The 17,590-nt window shown below is 57.4% G+C and overlaps 1 protein-coding gene across 1 annotated transcript in view; it reads left to right on the top strand.

The window, feature by feature from the left end:
* Positions 1–3,132: 3,132 nt before the first annotated feature.
* CAMK2A (calcium/calmodulin dependent protein kinase II alpha) overlaps positions 3,133–17,590 on the top strand; it is a 69,512-nt gene continuing 55,054 nt past the window's right edge. Inside the window, exons 1-2 of the mRNA XM_075542714.1 lie at positions 3,133–3,196; positions 5,262–5,418. Coding sequence (XP_075398829.1) covers positions 3,133–3,196; positions 5,262–5,418 — 221 coding nt within the window. The remainder of the gene's footprint in view (positions 3,197–5,261; positions 5,419–17,590) is intronic.

Genomic DNA, 17,590 nt, shown 5'->3' with positions numbered 1-17,590 from the left:
GCTGGGGCTGGGAGCAGGCACCTGGTTTTGGTAGACTAGGAGGAGGCTGAGTACTCAGCCCGGCCCAGCCCTCACCACGCTCAGAGCCCGCACCTCCCTGGACCCCAACTAGTAAGCTAGGAGCTTACTCCAGGCCCCAGCATTGCCACACCAGCTAATAGGCCAGAACTCAAAGGTGCTGAGGGCCCGAAATGGTGGGAGGCCTTAGGATAATGGGAGAACTCCTCATTTGGGAGAGATGTGCACCCCCTGGGATGTCTGTTACTACTGGCTATCAGCACAGTTCCCAGCTGCCCCCGCCTACCTCCTGTGTTACACACACACACACATACACACACACACACAGCCAGGGGCTGTGTCCAGGCTCCATGCCCCTGCGCCAGCTGGGTGCTTGTGCTACTGGAGCCCCTGTGGTGGGGAGGGCTTGGATGGGGGCAGAGCAGCCCTGGCTGCTGGGGTCTCAGATCTGAGAGATGGGTGCCAGTAATGATTGGTCTGGTTCCTGCTGTCTGCTTGGCGCCAGGTAGAGCAGCGCTGCCAGCCAGGGGGATAGATTTAGGGGGCAGCCTTGCCCAAGCCAGGCCTGCTTATGAATTCCTGAGCTGTGATGACCAGGAAGGGGAGAGTGCCTGGAACTGCTGGAGGGCAGGGTTCTGAGCCCCACTCAGGTCCTGAATGTCCCTTCTGCCTGTCGCTTGGGGCCCTCTGACCCCTTATACATAGAGGCGCGGGCTGAAGGGTGCAGGAAGAAGTGAGCCGAGCGGAGGAGGGACGGAACACAGCTCTGAGAGTCCAGAATTCAGGACTGGCATCTCAACACTGCCTCTGATTTATCCAACTGCATCTGGACCCTGTCCCCTCTCTGGGCTTCACCACTCTGACTTACCATAAGGGGCTCCCTTGGGGCCCTCCCAGCACTAATGGACGCTAATGACATGTGTGGGGGGATGGAGGTGGAGTCACACAGACCTGCATGTGAGCCAGCTGGATGGCCTTGGTTGGGTCATTCCTGTCACATGTCTGCAAAATGGGCAGGAAGTAGCCCATCTAAATGGACATATGCGGCGAGGTTTGAGCCAGCAGTGTGTAGAATGGTTGGCACGGGAGGGTTTTCCAGTGGGAATAATGATTTTTCATGTCCTTTCAGGCAGCGAGCAGACATTTTATTCCCATGTTTCTCTAGGAGATGTGGAAGCTCCGGTGGGGAAAAGAGCTGCCACCGGGCTTACAGCCAATGGTGGTCCTTGAACTTGCGGCCTCTGGCTCTCTCGCCACAAGCCTTCAGCCCCTTCAATCTCACAAGGGTGTGCTTCTTCTCGGAGATACCTCCCTGCCCCCTGCCTTCTTGACCTCTTTCTGAGTTCAGCCCCCCTGATGCTTTATCTGCTGGCCCTTTGAGTCCCACTCTTTCTGTGGTGTCTGCCAGTCCCGGACAATCCTGGGCACCTGACCATGTGCCTGTGAGCATGAGTGTGGGGGGCAAAAGTGGGGTTTGAGGTTGCTGTCTCGATGCCACTGGAGCTGCAGGCACCCACCTGCTCCTTCGCCTCACGTGCCCTTCCTCCATCCCCATCTACATGGAGCATGGCCTGCAGCCACGTGCTGTCCCTGTGCTGGCATGTCAGAGCCATTCATGTTCTCCCGGGCTCCCACTCCGGCCCACTGGCCCGTGGCACGCAGGCCTGCCCTCGAGCCCACACGTGTATTCCAGATGGGACACGTGTCCTGGTTGGCATGCAGCCCTGGCCCCGGGAGCGGGGAGTCTGCCTGGAACAATCCCTTTGATGCAATGATCCTCTCATTCTCTCAGCGCCATAGATGCAGCTGACTCCTTGCTGCTCAACACCACTGGGCACAGCGGCCAGCCCTGTGGGCACAGGGACACAGTGCACTGTCAGCCGTTACACATAGAGTCGGAGTGTAGGGGTGGTCTGCTGGTCCAGTGCTGCCCTCCTGCTCCATGCGGAGGCAGTGCCTGCACCCTGAGCCAGCTCTCCACAGGTGTGTGTGTGTGTGTGTGTGTTACCAATCAACTCTCTTCCTGCCCCACCCCCACCCCAGCCCCAGCAGAGTCCCGCAGCCTGCTCCCAACCATTGCCTGGGACGCGGCCAGAGAGGAGTGACAGGGGCCAAGAGCCGTGGGCACGTGGGCACGAACGGAATAAGAAGAGTAAAAAGGAGAACTGAGAACGCAGGGACAAGCAAGGGTGGGAGGCGGGGGAGGGAGAAAGAGACGGACAGAGAGAAGAGAGTGGAAAGGAAGAGAGGGGGGAGAGTGCAGGATGGCCAAGCAGGGGGACAGCTTAGATGGGACTGAGGTGGCCCTGCCCTCTCCAGGGACCTCCACCACCTCTGTGGGATGTGCCATGTCATCAGTGCCTACAGTGGGGGGCAGGCAGATGGGTGGAACTGTACCGAGTTCACTAGGACAGTCACCTCCTTGGTTCAGAATATAATACTTGTATGAATGCGGCCTCGCAGCACATTTGCTTTGGATCATTCTGTAAGCTGCAGCATCCTCCTGTGGGGACTTGATGAGCCGCAGACCCTCTGGACCAGTGCTTCGGTCCATAGAGGCTTGCACACCAAGCCTGGGGCCTGGGGTTCCCAGAACTTTGGGGGCTTAGAGCACAGGGCTGCAGTGTGGTGGTGTGCTGGCCGGAGATTCATAGAGAAGGGGTGTGGGGGAGGGCTGTTTGAATCTCAGGACCGATCCTTGTCCAGTTGCTGAGCATTTGCAATGTGTCAGCCACGGTGGCTCTCTCACTGAAGTCACGGAGCAGCTCTGGAAAGGGTGTGGGGGGTATCATTCACCCTATTTTGCTGAGGAAGAAACTGAGAAGAAGTGAAGGTACTCATCCCAAATCACACAATAGGCTGAGATTCACATCCTGGTCTAAACCCCTTGTCTCCCCACCCCACCCCCCGCTCCACCTCCCACCCCCAAGCCAAGGCTGTGTTCTAACTACTACACAACACTGCCTCTCCCTTGGGCAATGATGGGGTCGCCTCAGAGGGCACTGAGGGTGGTCACAGCCCTTTCAGAAGTGGAAGCCATGCACTCCAGGGCACAGGCTCCAGGGCCTGAGGCATGGCCAGCTGGCACCCAGCCCTTCCCCCACCTCTGCAGCCATGCCTCCTCCAGCCCTGCCAAGGGCGGAGTTCCGCATGTGTGCCCTGCTGCTGCCCACCAACAGTGTGGACCCGGCACGAGTCTCGCTTCTCTGCCTCTGAATTGCGACGTTGGCGGCAGAAGCAGGCGGCCCGTTGTGCAGAGACAAACCTGAGTGGTTTTTCCTTTTTCTGAAGGTGGCGATGGTGCAAATTAGTGGCTAAGCCATTACCCCACCCCCACCCCCCACCCCCGCCTGCCTCTCCTCCCTCCCCTCTCCTGGGAAGAGGTACCTGCATTACAGAGTTCACCCCAGACTCCCAGGAAGAGGGCACCTGGCTGTCTCCAGGGGCCCCTACACCCGGGGTAGTGAGTCAGGGCTTTGATGGGGTTGGTGATGTGTCCAGGAAGAGGTGACAAGTAAGGGGTGAGGAGGCCCAGAGTGGGTTAAAGCTCCAAAGGTTTCAATCCCTGGTTCAATTCCCACCGACCCCACCTCTATTCTCTGGGGGCAAAAACTAACAAGCTACCTCAGCCCCACGAGCTGTGAATGCATGTGTGTGTGTGTGTGTGTGTGTGTGTGTGTGTGTGTGAGAGAGAGAGAGAGAGAGAGAGAGAGAGAGAGAGAACTGACACCCGTAAGTCCTAGCTGGAGTTGTAGGGTGTCCCCCTTTAGACCTGCCTCTTCCTTTCCTGGAAATGAAAGAGAGGCCGTGTGCTTGCTTACTCTCAATGACCTTCCACCTCCGCCCTCTTCACAGCCCTCCTCAGCCCTGGCAGCATTGTCTCTGCCTTGTGGAAAAGGAGCTGGGGGCTCAGAGAGGGTCAGTGACTTGCTCAGGGTCACACAGCTCATAAATGTCAGAGCTGGAGCTTGACTCCAGAGGCTCAGAAGCCCCATCTGGGAGCTGTGGCTGCTGCCTCACAGCTTTGATGTTGGTGGGCAAGGCGCCAACAAAACCTGGGCCTGGGGGTTTCAGGCCAGTGCCTGGTTGCTGGCCCAGCTGGAGGTGTACTGGGCCATGATCCCTTCCCCGCTGTGGCCTCCTGCTGCATTTGCTTCCACTTGAAGCAGAAGCAGGAGACCAGATCTCTGTGGTTCCTTTGGGCATGGGGCGGGGAGAGGTTATGAGAGAGGCCTCAGGAGGTCCCAAGGGTGGGGGCAGCAGGACTCTGCCATCTCCTCTATGCTTCTCCCCCAGACGAGAGTGTCCATGTGGTGGGCATGGTGGGGGAAGGCAGCGAGAAAGAGAAGTACAGCTGAACCAAAAAGATGAAGAGGGGCAGAGGGACTGTGACAGAGACCACAGTGATCAAAGAGGACAGAGAGACTAGGACAGACTCCAGTGATCCCCCGGGGGACAGAGAGACTAGGACAGACTCCAGTGATCCCCCGGGGGACAGAGAGACTAGGACAGACTCCAGTGATCCCTAGGGGGACAGAGAGACTAGGACAGACTCCAGTAATCACGTTACAGAGAGATTGTGACAGAAACTACAGTGATCACAGGGGACAGAGAAACTGTGACAGAAACCACAGTGATCACAGGGGACAGAGGCATCCCTGTGAGTTAGCCAACATTTCTCTGTAAACCTGATTCCAGCTGTTGCCAGGGCAACGGGGCAATACCTGTCTCTCTATGGAAGATGAAGTTGCCAGGGTAACTGCATCCTGTCTTTCCCGGGGACCATCCCAGAATGCGGCACCCATTGGACGTTACCATGGCAACCGCTTTTTTGCCCCACTTAATCCCATCCCGTCTGCTCCAAGGGCCCCCGCTGTTGGGAGTGGGGGAGGTGGGATGAGCGAAGATTACTTGCGGACTAAGTTTGTTCTCCTGAACTCCCGCCCCTCCCCTGGCCAGCCACACCCCTCCCCCGGGGGCACTGGGCTCACAGCCCCCGGCCCACACAGGCCTACGGTTTTGTGCGCAGGAGGGCCAGGACAACCAGGAGCAGGTTTTGCAGTGGAAGGCAGGCAGGTGTTGGGGAGGCAGTTACCGGGGCAACGGGAACAGGGCGTTTCGGAGGTGGTTGCCATGGGGACCTGGATGCTGACGAAGGCTCGCGAGGCTGCGAGCAGCCACAGTGCCCTGTTCAGAAGCCGGGGGCTCGTCAGTCAAGCCCGCTCTCGGTTCGCGCACGGCAGCTCGGGCAGGCGAGCGGCACCTCGTTCCGGGAGCAGAGCAGCGGCGCCCCAGTCCCGGCGCAGCCCCGAACCTCGCCTGCCCGCCCAGCTCTAGGATGGCCACCATCACCTGCACCCGCTTCACGGAGGAGTACCAGCTCTTCGAGGAATTGGGGAAGTGAGTTGCGCCTCTGGGGAGTCCTGGAGGTGCCAGGGGTCAGCGCAGCGGGAGGGGAGCACGTGCCTGCAGTGCGCGGCGGGCAAGTGCCTGCCTTCGGGCATTTGCTGGTGCCTAGGGCGCTCAGAGCAGGACACGCGGATGTTTGCAGGGTACAATGTGCTGAGGTCGGCTAGGCGGTTGAGTGCGTGTGTGGGGTGGGGGTGGGGATGGAGGGGTGAATGTGCATGCCAGGACATAAGAACCCCAAAGTCCATGTGACCTGAGCACACTCAGACTCTTAGAAACTCAGGGGGAAAGGGGGGCTTGCCCGTTCCGTTTCCCTGGAGGTGGCCATCTGGCTTCAACTTGGATTCTTCCAGGGACAGAAACCTCATTCCTTCTGAGCAGTCCTTCATGACTTTACACCTGCGCCCAGTTGCAGGATTCCTGACCTCTCCCTGTGAGCACCTCCCGCCCCAGCTCCGGCCAGCCGTGAGGGCGTGGGTACAGCAGGGGTTAATACCGGAGGTTTCCTAGTCTTGGGACCTCGGGAGGGGCCATCAGGCAAGCTAAGGGCCACCACTGCCTGAGGGGGCTAGTGGCACAAAGGGTGGCTCCTCTCTGGTCCCTTTGCAAAGTTGTCCAGCCCTGGAGCTCATTTCTGCCTCTGATGACTGGTGGTGGAGAGGAGGGTGGGAAGAGGAGGACAGGGGAACCCCTTGGGGTAGCCGGTCAGGCTGGGGAGTGTGTGTCAGGGAAGGGATCCTGGCTGCCCTCGCTAGGTGTGGAGAGCATCCTGGTATGGATCAAGGGCTGGGGTGCAGTTTGGAGGCGGAGCTTGTCCTTGGGTTGGCTTCTGCTGTCGCATCGAGGTGCAGGAGAGAGGGGCCCTGTCCTCAGGTGTGTGCTGGAGTGAGGTCCCCAAGCATGCATTTTGGTGGGGGGGGATGTGTGATGTGTGGGGCCTGGCTGTGTGTGTTCAGAACACATGCAAATGTTCATGCATGTGAACCAATAGGAGGTAGTAGTGTGTGCTTCATGTGTGGAGTCTGCAAATGCAAGTGTGCCTTGCATGGGTGCATGGGCACATGTCACAGGGGATGCTGTTGACTGGCGTGCAAGGAGTGAGAGGGTGGACATGTGCCCCTGTGTGTGCCTGGGGATGACAGGTCAGGGGCCTGGAGGTGCGTGCATGCGTGGCTATGTGCTAATACGCATCAGTGTGGGGATATACATGTCTGTGTGCCTGGGAGATGTGGGCCCAGTTGTGCGTGTATGAGGACGGGTGTGCATATAGACTACATACGTGTGTGTACACACATAGATGGTGAGGCCTGGGCCCACTTGCTTGTGTGGGAGTATGGGTGCTGTCAGCATATGTGAGCTCAGGCTGGATATTTGCATATGTGTGGGCAGTAGGCCTGTGGCTGTGCACAAGTAGGCTGCCTGCACACACACACACACACATACAAAACCCAGACTTATAGGTACACACCAGCTCCCTCATATGGACACGCACTCATGTGCGCAGATGTCTGCTCCATCAGTCTGCAGACTTCCGGCTATTCTGAGTTTATGTTTCTACTGGGGAGGGGTGGGCTGCTCTGGAGGACTCAAGGTGTCCGCTATGGGCTCAGCCATGGCTCCTTCCTCTAGTGGGCCCCTGGTGCCCACATGGACCCCAAGGATTCCCCCGATGAACTGGGAGCTGCTGTCAGGTCCAGCCACGGCTGGTGCGGGCAAGACTGCGTCACACAGCACAGTGGAAAGGAGTTGAGCTGTGACTCAGGCACTCGAAGGAACAAGAAAAGTGATGTTTTGCCCCAAGAGGAGCTGTGTGTCATTAAAGACTGGGTGCGGTGGGGGCAATTGGCAGGGAAGAGTCTCTGGGGGCCACCCAAGCCCTGCCACACAGAGCCTGGCTTTCTGAGGGACCAGTGCAGGGGCCAAATTCCAGGGCGAGGTAGCCTGAGTTGGGCCCTGGCAGCAAAGGCAAGGCTGGCAGACATGGCTGGGCCTTGTCTAATCAATTGCAGAACAATCTGTGTCCCTAACTTTTTTAGGTCACGTATTCCTCTAGGAATCTGGTGGAGGTCTAAGCGTACATTCCCCATGAGACTACAAAATGCTGCACGCAGTGCTCAGGGCTTCTGGCATGTCAGGGAGAAGGCTGTGCGTGTCGGGGGAAAGGGCACATGGTCCCTCGCCTCCAGGCATTAGGTTTCATAGGCCAAAGAGCTCGTCACTGATGTGGTCATGGGACCCTGCTACCCTGGTCAGCAGTCCGCTTAGTCCAGTGTGCCAGGCAGGGGCCATTCCCCATGTGACATAAGGGACGCCAGCTCTGGAGCCAGGCTTTGAATTTGTCCTGATTATCCAGAAGCTCTGGAGCCTGCATAGCATAGTGGGTTGTACATTGGGCTTCAAGTCTCAAGATCAGCAGTTTGAAACCACCAGCGGCAGAAACCATGGGGCAGTTCTACTTTCTCCCATTGGCTTGCTCTGAGTCAGAACAAGCTTGATGGCAGTGGGTTTGCCTTGCCTTGCCTTGTCTTTCTTTGTGAGCTCTGGGCAGATGGCACACTTCTCTAGTCCTCAGTTTCCCTACACTGATGTGACCAGATTTTAACATTGGTAAAGCGGGACACCAGCGGGACACCAGCGGGACACCAGTGATAAAACTCATATTCTGGCGAAATAGCCACATGGCAGCCGAAAACCGTATACCCTAGCTGGTCGTGCATTCTTTCAAAAAATCAGGTCTTTTTAAAAAATGCTGAGATGCAAGAAAAATTGTTAAAAATCAGGACTATCCCGCCAAAAGTGGGACGTCTGGTCACCTTCCCCTACACCCATCATCGGGAACAAGGAGAGGACCGTGAGCGTGAAGTCGAAGTGGATAAGCAGGCCTGGCCCACAGGGACCTCCCTTGAGGGTGAGGGCTGTTGTTCCCAGAAGCCCGGGCAGCACTGCAGATGGAGGAGGGGGCCTGCTCGAGCCTTTCCCATTGTCCACAGTTTGCCCAGCTGGGAGAGGGTGCTGACCTCAGTGGCTGCCTCTAGCCTGGCTGGGGATGGTGGGGCGGGGATGGTGAAGATGTTCACAGGGTCCCCTTGTTAGTGGAGGGTCCGTGATCTCTGCCAGTCAGGGCACTGAAGTCACCACCCAGAAGCTGGGCCCCCTTTTAGAAGCCCACTTGAGATGATGGGCGTTGGGCTTCTAAGGGGCATTGGAGGGCCTTGGCAGGCCCCAGCTGCCTAGCTACAGAGGAGGGCAGGGCCTCTCGAGGGAATCTAGGCACTCTTCCCGGGCTTTTGAGGAGTCTGGGGCAGGCTGTGGACACAAGAGTAGTGGGCAGCCAGCTGGTGGGTATGGGCTGGAGCCAACCTGGGTGCAGGGGCTCCTGGGGCCTCTGGACAAGACCAAAACTTTAGGGAAAGTAACTGCCAACTGCACTGCAGCACATGAATTCAGATCCACCAGGGACCTGCTTTTAGAGTCCCTAAAGAGTAAGATTGGGGGCATGGAGGATTTGGGGACAGAAGGCTGCGGTATACTCGGGAGTGCTGGGTTCACCTGTAGCCACCACCCACCTGCCACCTGTTAAGATGATGCCTAACAGGGTTCAGAGGAGCTTCCTGACTAAGAAAGGCTAGGAAGAAAGGCCTGACACTCTACTGAGAACTTGTCCAAAAAAAAAAAAAAAGATCCAGTTTGACTGACAGCCAAGCCTGAGAACCTGTCCAAAAAAAAAAAAAGACCCAGTTTGACTGGCAGCCAATCTTGAGAGCTGGCCTAGGAGTGGGCTGTGTTTGGTTCTGTGGTTCAGGAGGTTGTATCGGGTTGGGGCTAACTGGAAAGGTAACGAGACGAGTAAGAGGGCTGTGTGGGCTGTCTCCTGGGTCCTCACACCAGCTATTTCCTCCTTCCACCATCCTAGCCCTTGTCCCTCCAAGTGCATGAGAGAGCTAGGAAATACAATCCCCAGGGCCCTGGGTGGTGGCACCTGGCTCTAAAGGGTGCCTGGGCAGCAGGTAAGGGTCCCACCCAGAGCTGGCCTCTGAAGACCAGAGTCTCTGAGAAAGGTGGGTGGGCCAATGGGAGAGAGTGGGGGAAAGTGCCAGTGGGCCCAGGGCAGGAGGCCCAGCCAGGCACTGGAAGAGGAGAAGGTGGGTCCTACCCCAGCCTGGGGAAAGAGCTTCCAAGGAGGATTTACCTGGAAAAGGAGAGGGAGGGGCCTGCAGAGAGCACAGCTCAGCTTCTCTCCAGAAACAGCAGGGGTCTGAAATTGCCCAGAAGGCCCGGCCTGGCTGGTCCCAAATTGGCTTCCGAGCAGAGAGGACTGTAGAGGATGTCCTCTTCAACTTAATCCCAGAGTGTTCCCCTGACTCCCCCATCCCAGCCCCTCCCCGCTCTTCGGGAGCCTGGCTGAGCTGTGTGGTTGGCATGGCAGTGGGGCCCACAGGGTGCAGTGTGCCGGGTGCATAGGTGTCTGCTACGGACTGAGCTTGACCATCTGCAAAGTGGGTCAGCAGTCCAGGCCCTCCCAGGTAGAGCTGTTGGAGGATAGGATGATGTCATCTTGAAGGAGAGCTTATCGCCCCCCCATCCCCCCCCCCCAGCTTCCAATAGCCTTGCACAGCTGCCCCGCCTTCCAGGGCCTGGGAAGTGGTTTGTGCTCCATTAGTGCAGCTTGGGGGGAGACAGGCAGGTGTATGCATCCAGTGTACAGGCTCAGAGGGGCGGAGGGTCTAGCTCAGGGGTGGGCAGCAGTGCTTAGTAGTGTGTCCTTCTCTCCAGGCCCTCCCAGGGTGCATCTGTGGTGGTGGGAGTGGGGGCATTGTTGAATAGGCACGCCTCTGGTATCTGTGGGCAGAGGGCGCTGGCCCGGGGATGGGGGCCTCTGAGCTGTGTTCCCTTCCCCTGCAGCATCTGGCTGTCATGAATGGGGCCAGTCCAGGTGGATCCCACACCATCTGATGTGCCTCATGTTTTCATCTGTAAAATGGGGGCCACACGCTTCTCGGGGCGATGCCCTGGTGGGCTCCCTTTGTGGAGTACCAGGGGAGATTACAGACCCCAGAAGGACAGGGGGACTGTGTGCCCTCCTTGCCCAGAGAGAAGGGATGTGCCCAAGGTCACAGGGAGAGTCAGTGACAAAGCCAGGCTGGGGGTCAGGGGCTCAGGAATGGGAAGTGTGGGGCAGGATCAGGGAGAGCCCTTCTCTCCTCCCTCCCTCGAGCCACCAAGCGAGCGAGCGCAGGCAGGCACACATGTTCTGGTGCATGCCGCAGCCCTCCGCCCCCACACTGCCGCCCCCACATAGGCTGAGCCACACTGACACTCCGAGAGCCTCCCTCCTGCCTGCCCGCCTCTCAGCACAGCACACAGTGGCCCTGCTGCCTGCACCCCATCCCAGGGCCTCCACCCCACCAGCCTCTCAGAGGAGGGAGGCAGCATCCCGGAATGCAGTCCCGGTGTCCAGCTGCTTGCGCACACTTGCACATTCGAGCACACTCGTGCACCTTCCCGTGGGTGCCCAGACCCACACTCATGCGTAGGTGAACAAGCACCTGGGCTGGCTGCAACAGTGCATATTGCAGAGCAGAAGGATTCCGACCGACTTCTAGGGGTGTGTTTTCTCTCTCTCTCTCTCTCTCTCTCTCTCTCTCTCTCTGATTCCTCTCCAGTTCTGTCTCTCTGTCTCTGTCCATCTCTCTTTGCTTCAGTCTACTCTCTCCTGCAGGGCTGCTGCCTGTGACCTATCCTCCTCAGAGCATTTCTGTGGGCCTGTAGGCAGCCTCTCATACCAGGCCAGTCTGGCCCAGTCCCCACCTGTGTCCCAGCCTGCTGAGGCCCAGCCCAGGCCCTATGTCGGGGTGGCTGGGCTATGACCCAGGGGTCTGGAGGGACTAAAGACCAGTGGGATTTTCTGCCCTGGAGAAGGCTGGGGACATTTGTATTTCGGGGCCATGAAAAAGGAGAAACGTGTACGAGTCGTGTGGCATTTAACAGCAAGGACGTACTCCGTTCCCAGCCCTGGGCTGAGAGCCTGGCCTGGACCACATGCAGGATAGATGGTACCACGGTTTGATGGGCTCATGGTCCGGGGGTGGGGGTGGGGGCGGGAAGCAGCCACTACTGTCCAGAAATCATGTAAATGCAACTGAATACAGTTTATAAGCACACATAGCATTACAGGCGACAAAGATGCCTCAACTAGAAGGGGGGAAGGCAGTAGCCAGGGCAGGTCCCCTGAGGAGGCAACAGGAAACTGGAGGTGGAGTAAGAGTTCACTGGAGGGAAATGAATGGAAGAGTGGCTTTCAAAGGGGTATCAACCCAGGGAGAGGCACTGTGATGGAGGCCGGCAGGCCCAGGGGACTTAGATTGCAGTCGCTCGTGCCCTGCTCAGCTCTGGCTGGACGGAGTCCTGGAAATCTGAGTTTTGTTCTGTGGAGCAGTCCTTGTGACACAGTGGGTTACGCGTCGAGCTGCTAACTGCAAGGTCAGCAGTTCAAACCCACCAACCGCTCGTAGGAGGAAGCCGAGGCTGTCCTGTTCCTGAAAAGCTTTCTGGTCTGTCTCAGAAACACGCTGCAATAGTTCTTTGCTGCCCATTGGACGGTGGATGTACAGGGCTGGGCAGGGCAGGTCAAGTCATGTGATGGAAGACTGAGGCTTGGGGATAAGGTTGGGGCTAAGATTCCCAGAGACTGCCCTCTTCCCTCGCCTCTGCTGGGAGGGCCTCTGGGGGGACCTGCGGGGTGCAGCTGGGGGGACACAGGAATATAATGGGGAGGTGGGTTCTGGCTCAACTTAAGGAAGACATTTCTACCCACCAAGGCTGCTCCCCTGCCCCACATAGCAGGGCTGCTTCCAGAGACAGTGGGCTCGTTGAGAGCAGAGATGCAAACCTGTAGCTCATCCCATCCCCTGGCCTCTCTAGAAGCCCCCTGCCTGGTCCAGAGAGAGGTTTTGCTGCCAGAATGACATGGGAGCCAATTTATGGGCAAGATATCCTTGCTCTGTTCCTATTGGGGGAAATTACCTTGAGCGTGCTGTTCCATGTTTTGAAAACGGGGAAGGAAGCCTAGAGAGGGCAAGGGCCTTTGCTGTGGTCACAGCAGTCCATGACCAGCCTCTTTCTGCTCTAGTGCTTGGGGGCCCCTCTGGGCTTCTCTTCCTGACACACATGAAAAATCCAAACCAAGTGCTGACCAACTGAACCGTGGCAGCCCGGGCTGTGCAAGAGGGCTGCCCCACACGGTCTTCAAGGCTGCAGCCTGCAGCAGCAGATCCCCAGCCCAACTGTGTGCCACCCTGAAAGCCCTGGTCAGAGGACAGCAGGCAGTCGCCGGTCCACACCGTCCTTGCTCTGCCATGCTCTGGCCCTGTGCAGATATTTCTTTCTTCTTCTTTATTTCCCCCCTCTTTCTTTTTTGTCACCCATTCAAGAAAACCCATGCGCAGCCCAAACAAGGAATATGTTGGAACTTCTGTTGGTTCAATGTTCCCCACAGCAAACAGACTCTTCCGGTTCCCAGGCCTTCTGTGTCCCCACGAGACTGCTGCTGGTTTGGCATGGGGCAGGCTGGGGGGGTGGTTAGTGGGACAGATCGGAGACACTGCGTCCCTGCAGCACCTTCTGGAGCCTGGCAGTGGGCGGCTGCAGCCACGGGCAGAGGGTAGCGGGGGGCCTAGGCTTAAGAGTACGCCCTGGGATTTTCTGGCTGCAAAATCCCAGGCTTTGTAGCATTATGGGCTGTGGTGAGCTGAGGAGAGGGAGGAGAAAGGCCTGGAGAGGGGGGGGGGGTCTGCAGTCCCCCCTACCCCCAGCTCCTTAGAGTTATTTGTCATTTGGGGGCTTACATAGCTGCCTTTTATTTATTTTTAATAAAGAAAAGTCACCACAGCCCTAAAGAAAGAGGGCGAGCGTGAACCTTCTCATCTGACCCAGCAGCTGGTTTCCGAGATGGGGAGGCTGAGTCCCCAAAGGGAGGGGTACTGACAGTGAGGAGTGGGTGGAGGCGGGTGCAGTAGAAGCAGGCCGGGCAGGGTCTAGGATCTAACTCCAGTTTTTGAGCTGCTTAGGGCATCCGGGCCCTTGCAGAGAATCCCATGTAAGCCAGGGCCATTGGCCCCAGAGAAATGGCTGCCCCCACAGAATGCTGACTAACATTTCCCAACCATCCTCCTGCCCTGAGCCCCATCTGGGTGCCCCAAGCTCAGACCCCTCAGAACTGAAAGGCCTTGGGCAGCACAGTTGACCTCAGCCAGGAGTGCTAGTCCTGCAGCCAGTCTCCTCTCTTGGTCTCAGCTTGAGCATCGATGAAGGAGACAGTGGACCTCAAGCAGGCACAGCAACTTCCGCTGCAGCTGTGTGTGGCCCATGCTAAGCCCCTCGGATGCTGACATCCTATTTTAAAATTCACCAATATCGACACCTACCAGCGAGCATTGGTTATGTTCTTTGACTCCGGTCACCCCCCTCCTTCCTGCTCTGTTGTGTCCCCACCCCAACTTAGGCTCACTGCCCCCTGCACTCCTTCCTCACCCTGGCTCTGCAGTTCTTGGACCGCATGTCAAGAATGCTTTGAGAGAGTGGGACATTGCGCTGTATTCATTTAGCTCGACAGTTGTTTAAAGACAGTGCCAACCGATAATTGCTGCTCATGGTTTGGAGGTTGTCTCTGAGTGTTTGATTTGGGGGTGCCTCCGGTCTCACGAAGTCTGGTAAGTCTGGGTTCTGTAAGAATTTGAGATTCTGTCCCATGCCACCACTACCACCCCCCTTTGAACTGGATTTTCTGTTGATTCCTTGATCAGAGCATTCCGTAATGGTAGCTGGGCACCACCCAGTCCCTCTGGGCTCATCTGTCGTGCAGCCCCCTCTCTGCTTCGTGGGTTCTTCTCACCCCTCTGCTGCGCCAGCTAAAGAGAGACCCACTCTTGTATCTTGGGTGGTCTCTCACAAACTTTTCAGACCCCACACACCACTCATCAAAGCAGAGAAGGGAATGGGTAATTTAAGAAACAAGACTAGCCCAATTTACCAGACAATTGTTGGGAACCCTGTCTGCTCTGGACCCCCTTCTCCCTGTGCCTGGCCCCATGCTGGGCTCTCTTGTCCACTAAGCTGGACTAGCTGTGTACGGGCCAGGTAACAGATCTGCTGGGACTTTGACCTGGGACTTTCTGAATCTACCCAGCTCATCTCAGAGATGAGAGCAGAATATGCATAGACATCTGAACTCAGGCTGGAGTATTGGGATGCAGCCTGGGCTGTGAGTGGCTAGAAATGAGGGATTGATGCTCTAGAAGGCTGGAGGTGGAGATTTCAAGGAAATCTGGTGGTGGTGATGGTCAATGGCTTGACCATGGTGGGTCACAAGACTTCCCTGTGAGGCTGATGCAAGAAACAAATTATATAAGTCTATGTATATGTATATACACCCTCTTCCCAGGCAGAGCTTTAATACAATTACAGGCGAGTCCTCCAGAGATGCCAATTAGGGCCTCCCGGTAGCAAGGACAGAGGAGAAAGTGGCAAGAGAGGCATAAACAACCAGCAAGGCTGCGGGAGCTGAGGGAGAGCAAATGTGGAGCCAAGAAAGGCGCAGTCTTTAAGGCGGGATGTCAGCGGACCGAAGAGACCAAGACGAGAATGAGCCTCCAGGCTGGGTGGTCGTGGGGGCCAGACACCAGCCACATGACAAGGCTGGCAAGGCGCATTAGAGCCCAGAGAGGAGCTGGGTGGGGCAGCAGGCCTGGGCAATGCCATGGCGCGGGGGTGGGTGCAGATGGCAGGGGTTCATGGTGGGTGGGCGGAGGGAGGAGGAGGCAGCGGATGGCGGACACTTGTTCTGAAAGTTTGGCAGCAAAGAAAGGAGAGAGGAAGTAGCCCAGGCTGCTGGGTCCTAAGAGAGGCTCTGGGTGTTTGCCTTGGGTGGGGAGCGGGATTTATTTTCCCTGCTCAAGGGAGGCCTGGTGTGTTGGAGGACCATAAGGACCCTAGACCATAGGGACCCCAAAGCATCAGCTCCCTAGAAGGCCCAGGTGAACTGCCCCAGCCTGCAGAGGTTTCCAGCTGTGGAATTCCAGGCTCCAGCTGAAGAAAGGCAGTTAGCCATAACTGGCCAGGGCCTGTGGAATTGCTTCCCATTGCTGCACAGCAGGGGCCGCTCACAAAGGGCCCCCGCTAGAGCGGCACAGGCCCAGAAGCAGAGGCAAAGCTAAGGAAACCAGCACTGATGGCAATGGGTTTAAATTGCTGAATGGCCTCTCGCAATCCACAGCACATTCGTGGTGAATCGAAGCTGCTCCGGCCTCCCACCCCAGCCCATCCAAGGGCAGGGCCATGCCAAACATGCCCGACCTTAGCTGCGCCTCTGCCCATAAGCATAAGCAGGTGTTCCTTGACTCCCCATCCTGGGTGCAGTACCAGGCTGCAAGTCAGCATCCCAGGGCGTGTCAGGCCAGAGCAGGTGGTAGTATCCCGCTGTGGGTGGCCAGGCAGCAACTCGGGACACCAAACCTGCCAGGCAGTCAGAAAGCAATTTCCCAGTGTGAATCTCACTTTCACGGCCCATTAGCACGTTCCCACATTCTCAACCACCCGGCTGGGTGCTCGCTGCCCCCCTGTCCTCCCTGGATGCTACAGCCCTGGGCCTCAGCGGCACAGCAGCCCCTGCCTGCAAACTAGAGTTGCTCCCAGACCACCTCCCATCCTTGCCCTGCCCTCCACCCCCACTCCCTTGCTCCTGCCCTGCTTCCCTGAGCTTGGAGAAGCAAGCCCATTTTATTGCCCACGACTCGGCTGCTCACCATTGTGTCATAGATAATTATGCCTGCAAAATTTGAGTACTTACTGAACCCCAGGGGTGCTGCTGAGCCCACTGCAAACCTTTCTCTCTCCCAGGGCCCTGGAGCCGCTGCCCCAGGTGGGCATTCTCAGGTCAGGCCCTGAAGTGAGGAAACAGGCTTCCTGGGGTCACGTGTAGTAAGTGGGCTGAGCCAGGATCCAAACGCTGGTTAGTCTGAGGCAGCGGTGCTTGCCTGTAACCAGTCTAGTATAACAGTCATCAGCCACATTTAGCTATTGATATGTAAATCAAACAAAGAGCATCCCGTTATTCCATCCCACGAGCCCAGTTTTGAGTGCTCTATAGCTGTGTATGCATACAAATGACTAAGCACGCCACTGTTCATCAAAAAGCTCAGCCTTTCTGACCGCCCAGAGGTGGCTCGGAAGAAAGGCCTGGTGGCCTGCTTCGGATGGGCCACAGCCCTGGAAAACCTGTAGATCAGAGCCACTCTGCAGCACATGCAGGTAACATGGGCCCGAACCAACCCAGTGGCCCCTTGGTTTGTTTGCGTTTGTTTTTGTGTGGTTGTTGCCTTCGTTGCCACATGTGACTCGTGGCTGCCATGCAGGACAGTGTGGAGAAATCCCACGCTCACAGAAAGTTCTATTGGACAGAACAAAGCTAGAAAAGTCTGGAAACTACTAGGTGGTTGGAAATTACATGTTGCAGACAGACAGACTGAGGCCCAGGCTGGGGCAGGTCCCTGCACAGCCTTCCGGCAGGGCAAGAGGCTTTCCTACAGGCTTTCCCATAGGGCCAGTCCCTTTCTCACCCACACCCCCTGCCCACGTCCTGTGGCCCTCTTGCTCACGTGGATATATACTTCCTACCCATAGTGACTACATACATGCGCTTCATCAGCCCAGGGTCCCGTGGTGCCACACATGCCAGGGCATTGGCCAGGCAGCTGGCACACCTATGGCCAGACATGTGACCCCTGTGATGACACCAAGGGGTGCTCCTAAGACCTGCCCCCAGGCACCTTCACCCACAGAGGGCCCTCGTACCCAAGCCTAACCCCTTCCTCTTGGCTACCACTGACCACCAATACCCCTGCCTGCCTTGCCCTTCTCTCCTTGTCCTGTTCCCAACTACTCCTGCCCACCCACCCACCTGCTGGCCACCTGCTCAGCTCAGGGGCCCACGAGGAGTGGGTGGCTCTTCTGTTTGCCCAGGCAGCTGGGTTGTGACCACTTGCTCCTGCAGGATGAGCATGCGGAAATACTCCCTTTTAGACAGAAGATACAGAGAGGATGGTAGGGTGGCAAGGTCCCCTGCCCCTGTCTTGTCTCTGCCCCTATCCCTGCCCCTGCCTCTGCCTCT

This window comes from Tenrec ecaudatus, chromosome 2, assembly GCF_050624435.1.
Source record: "Tenrec ecaudatus isolate mTenEca1 chromosome 2, mTenEca1.hap1, whole genome shotgun sequence".
Classification (NCBI taxonomy): domain Eukaryota; kingdom Metazoa; phylum Chordata; class Mammalia; order Afrosoricida; family Tenrecidae; genus Tenrec; species Tenrec ecaudatus.
This window is presented reverse-complemented; position numbering and strand designations above follow the sequence as displayed.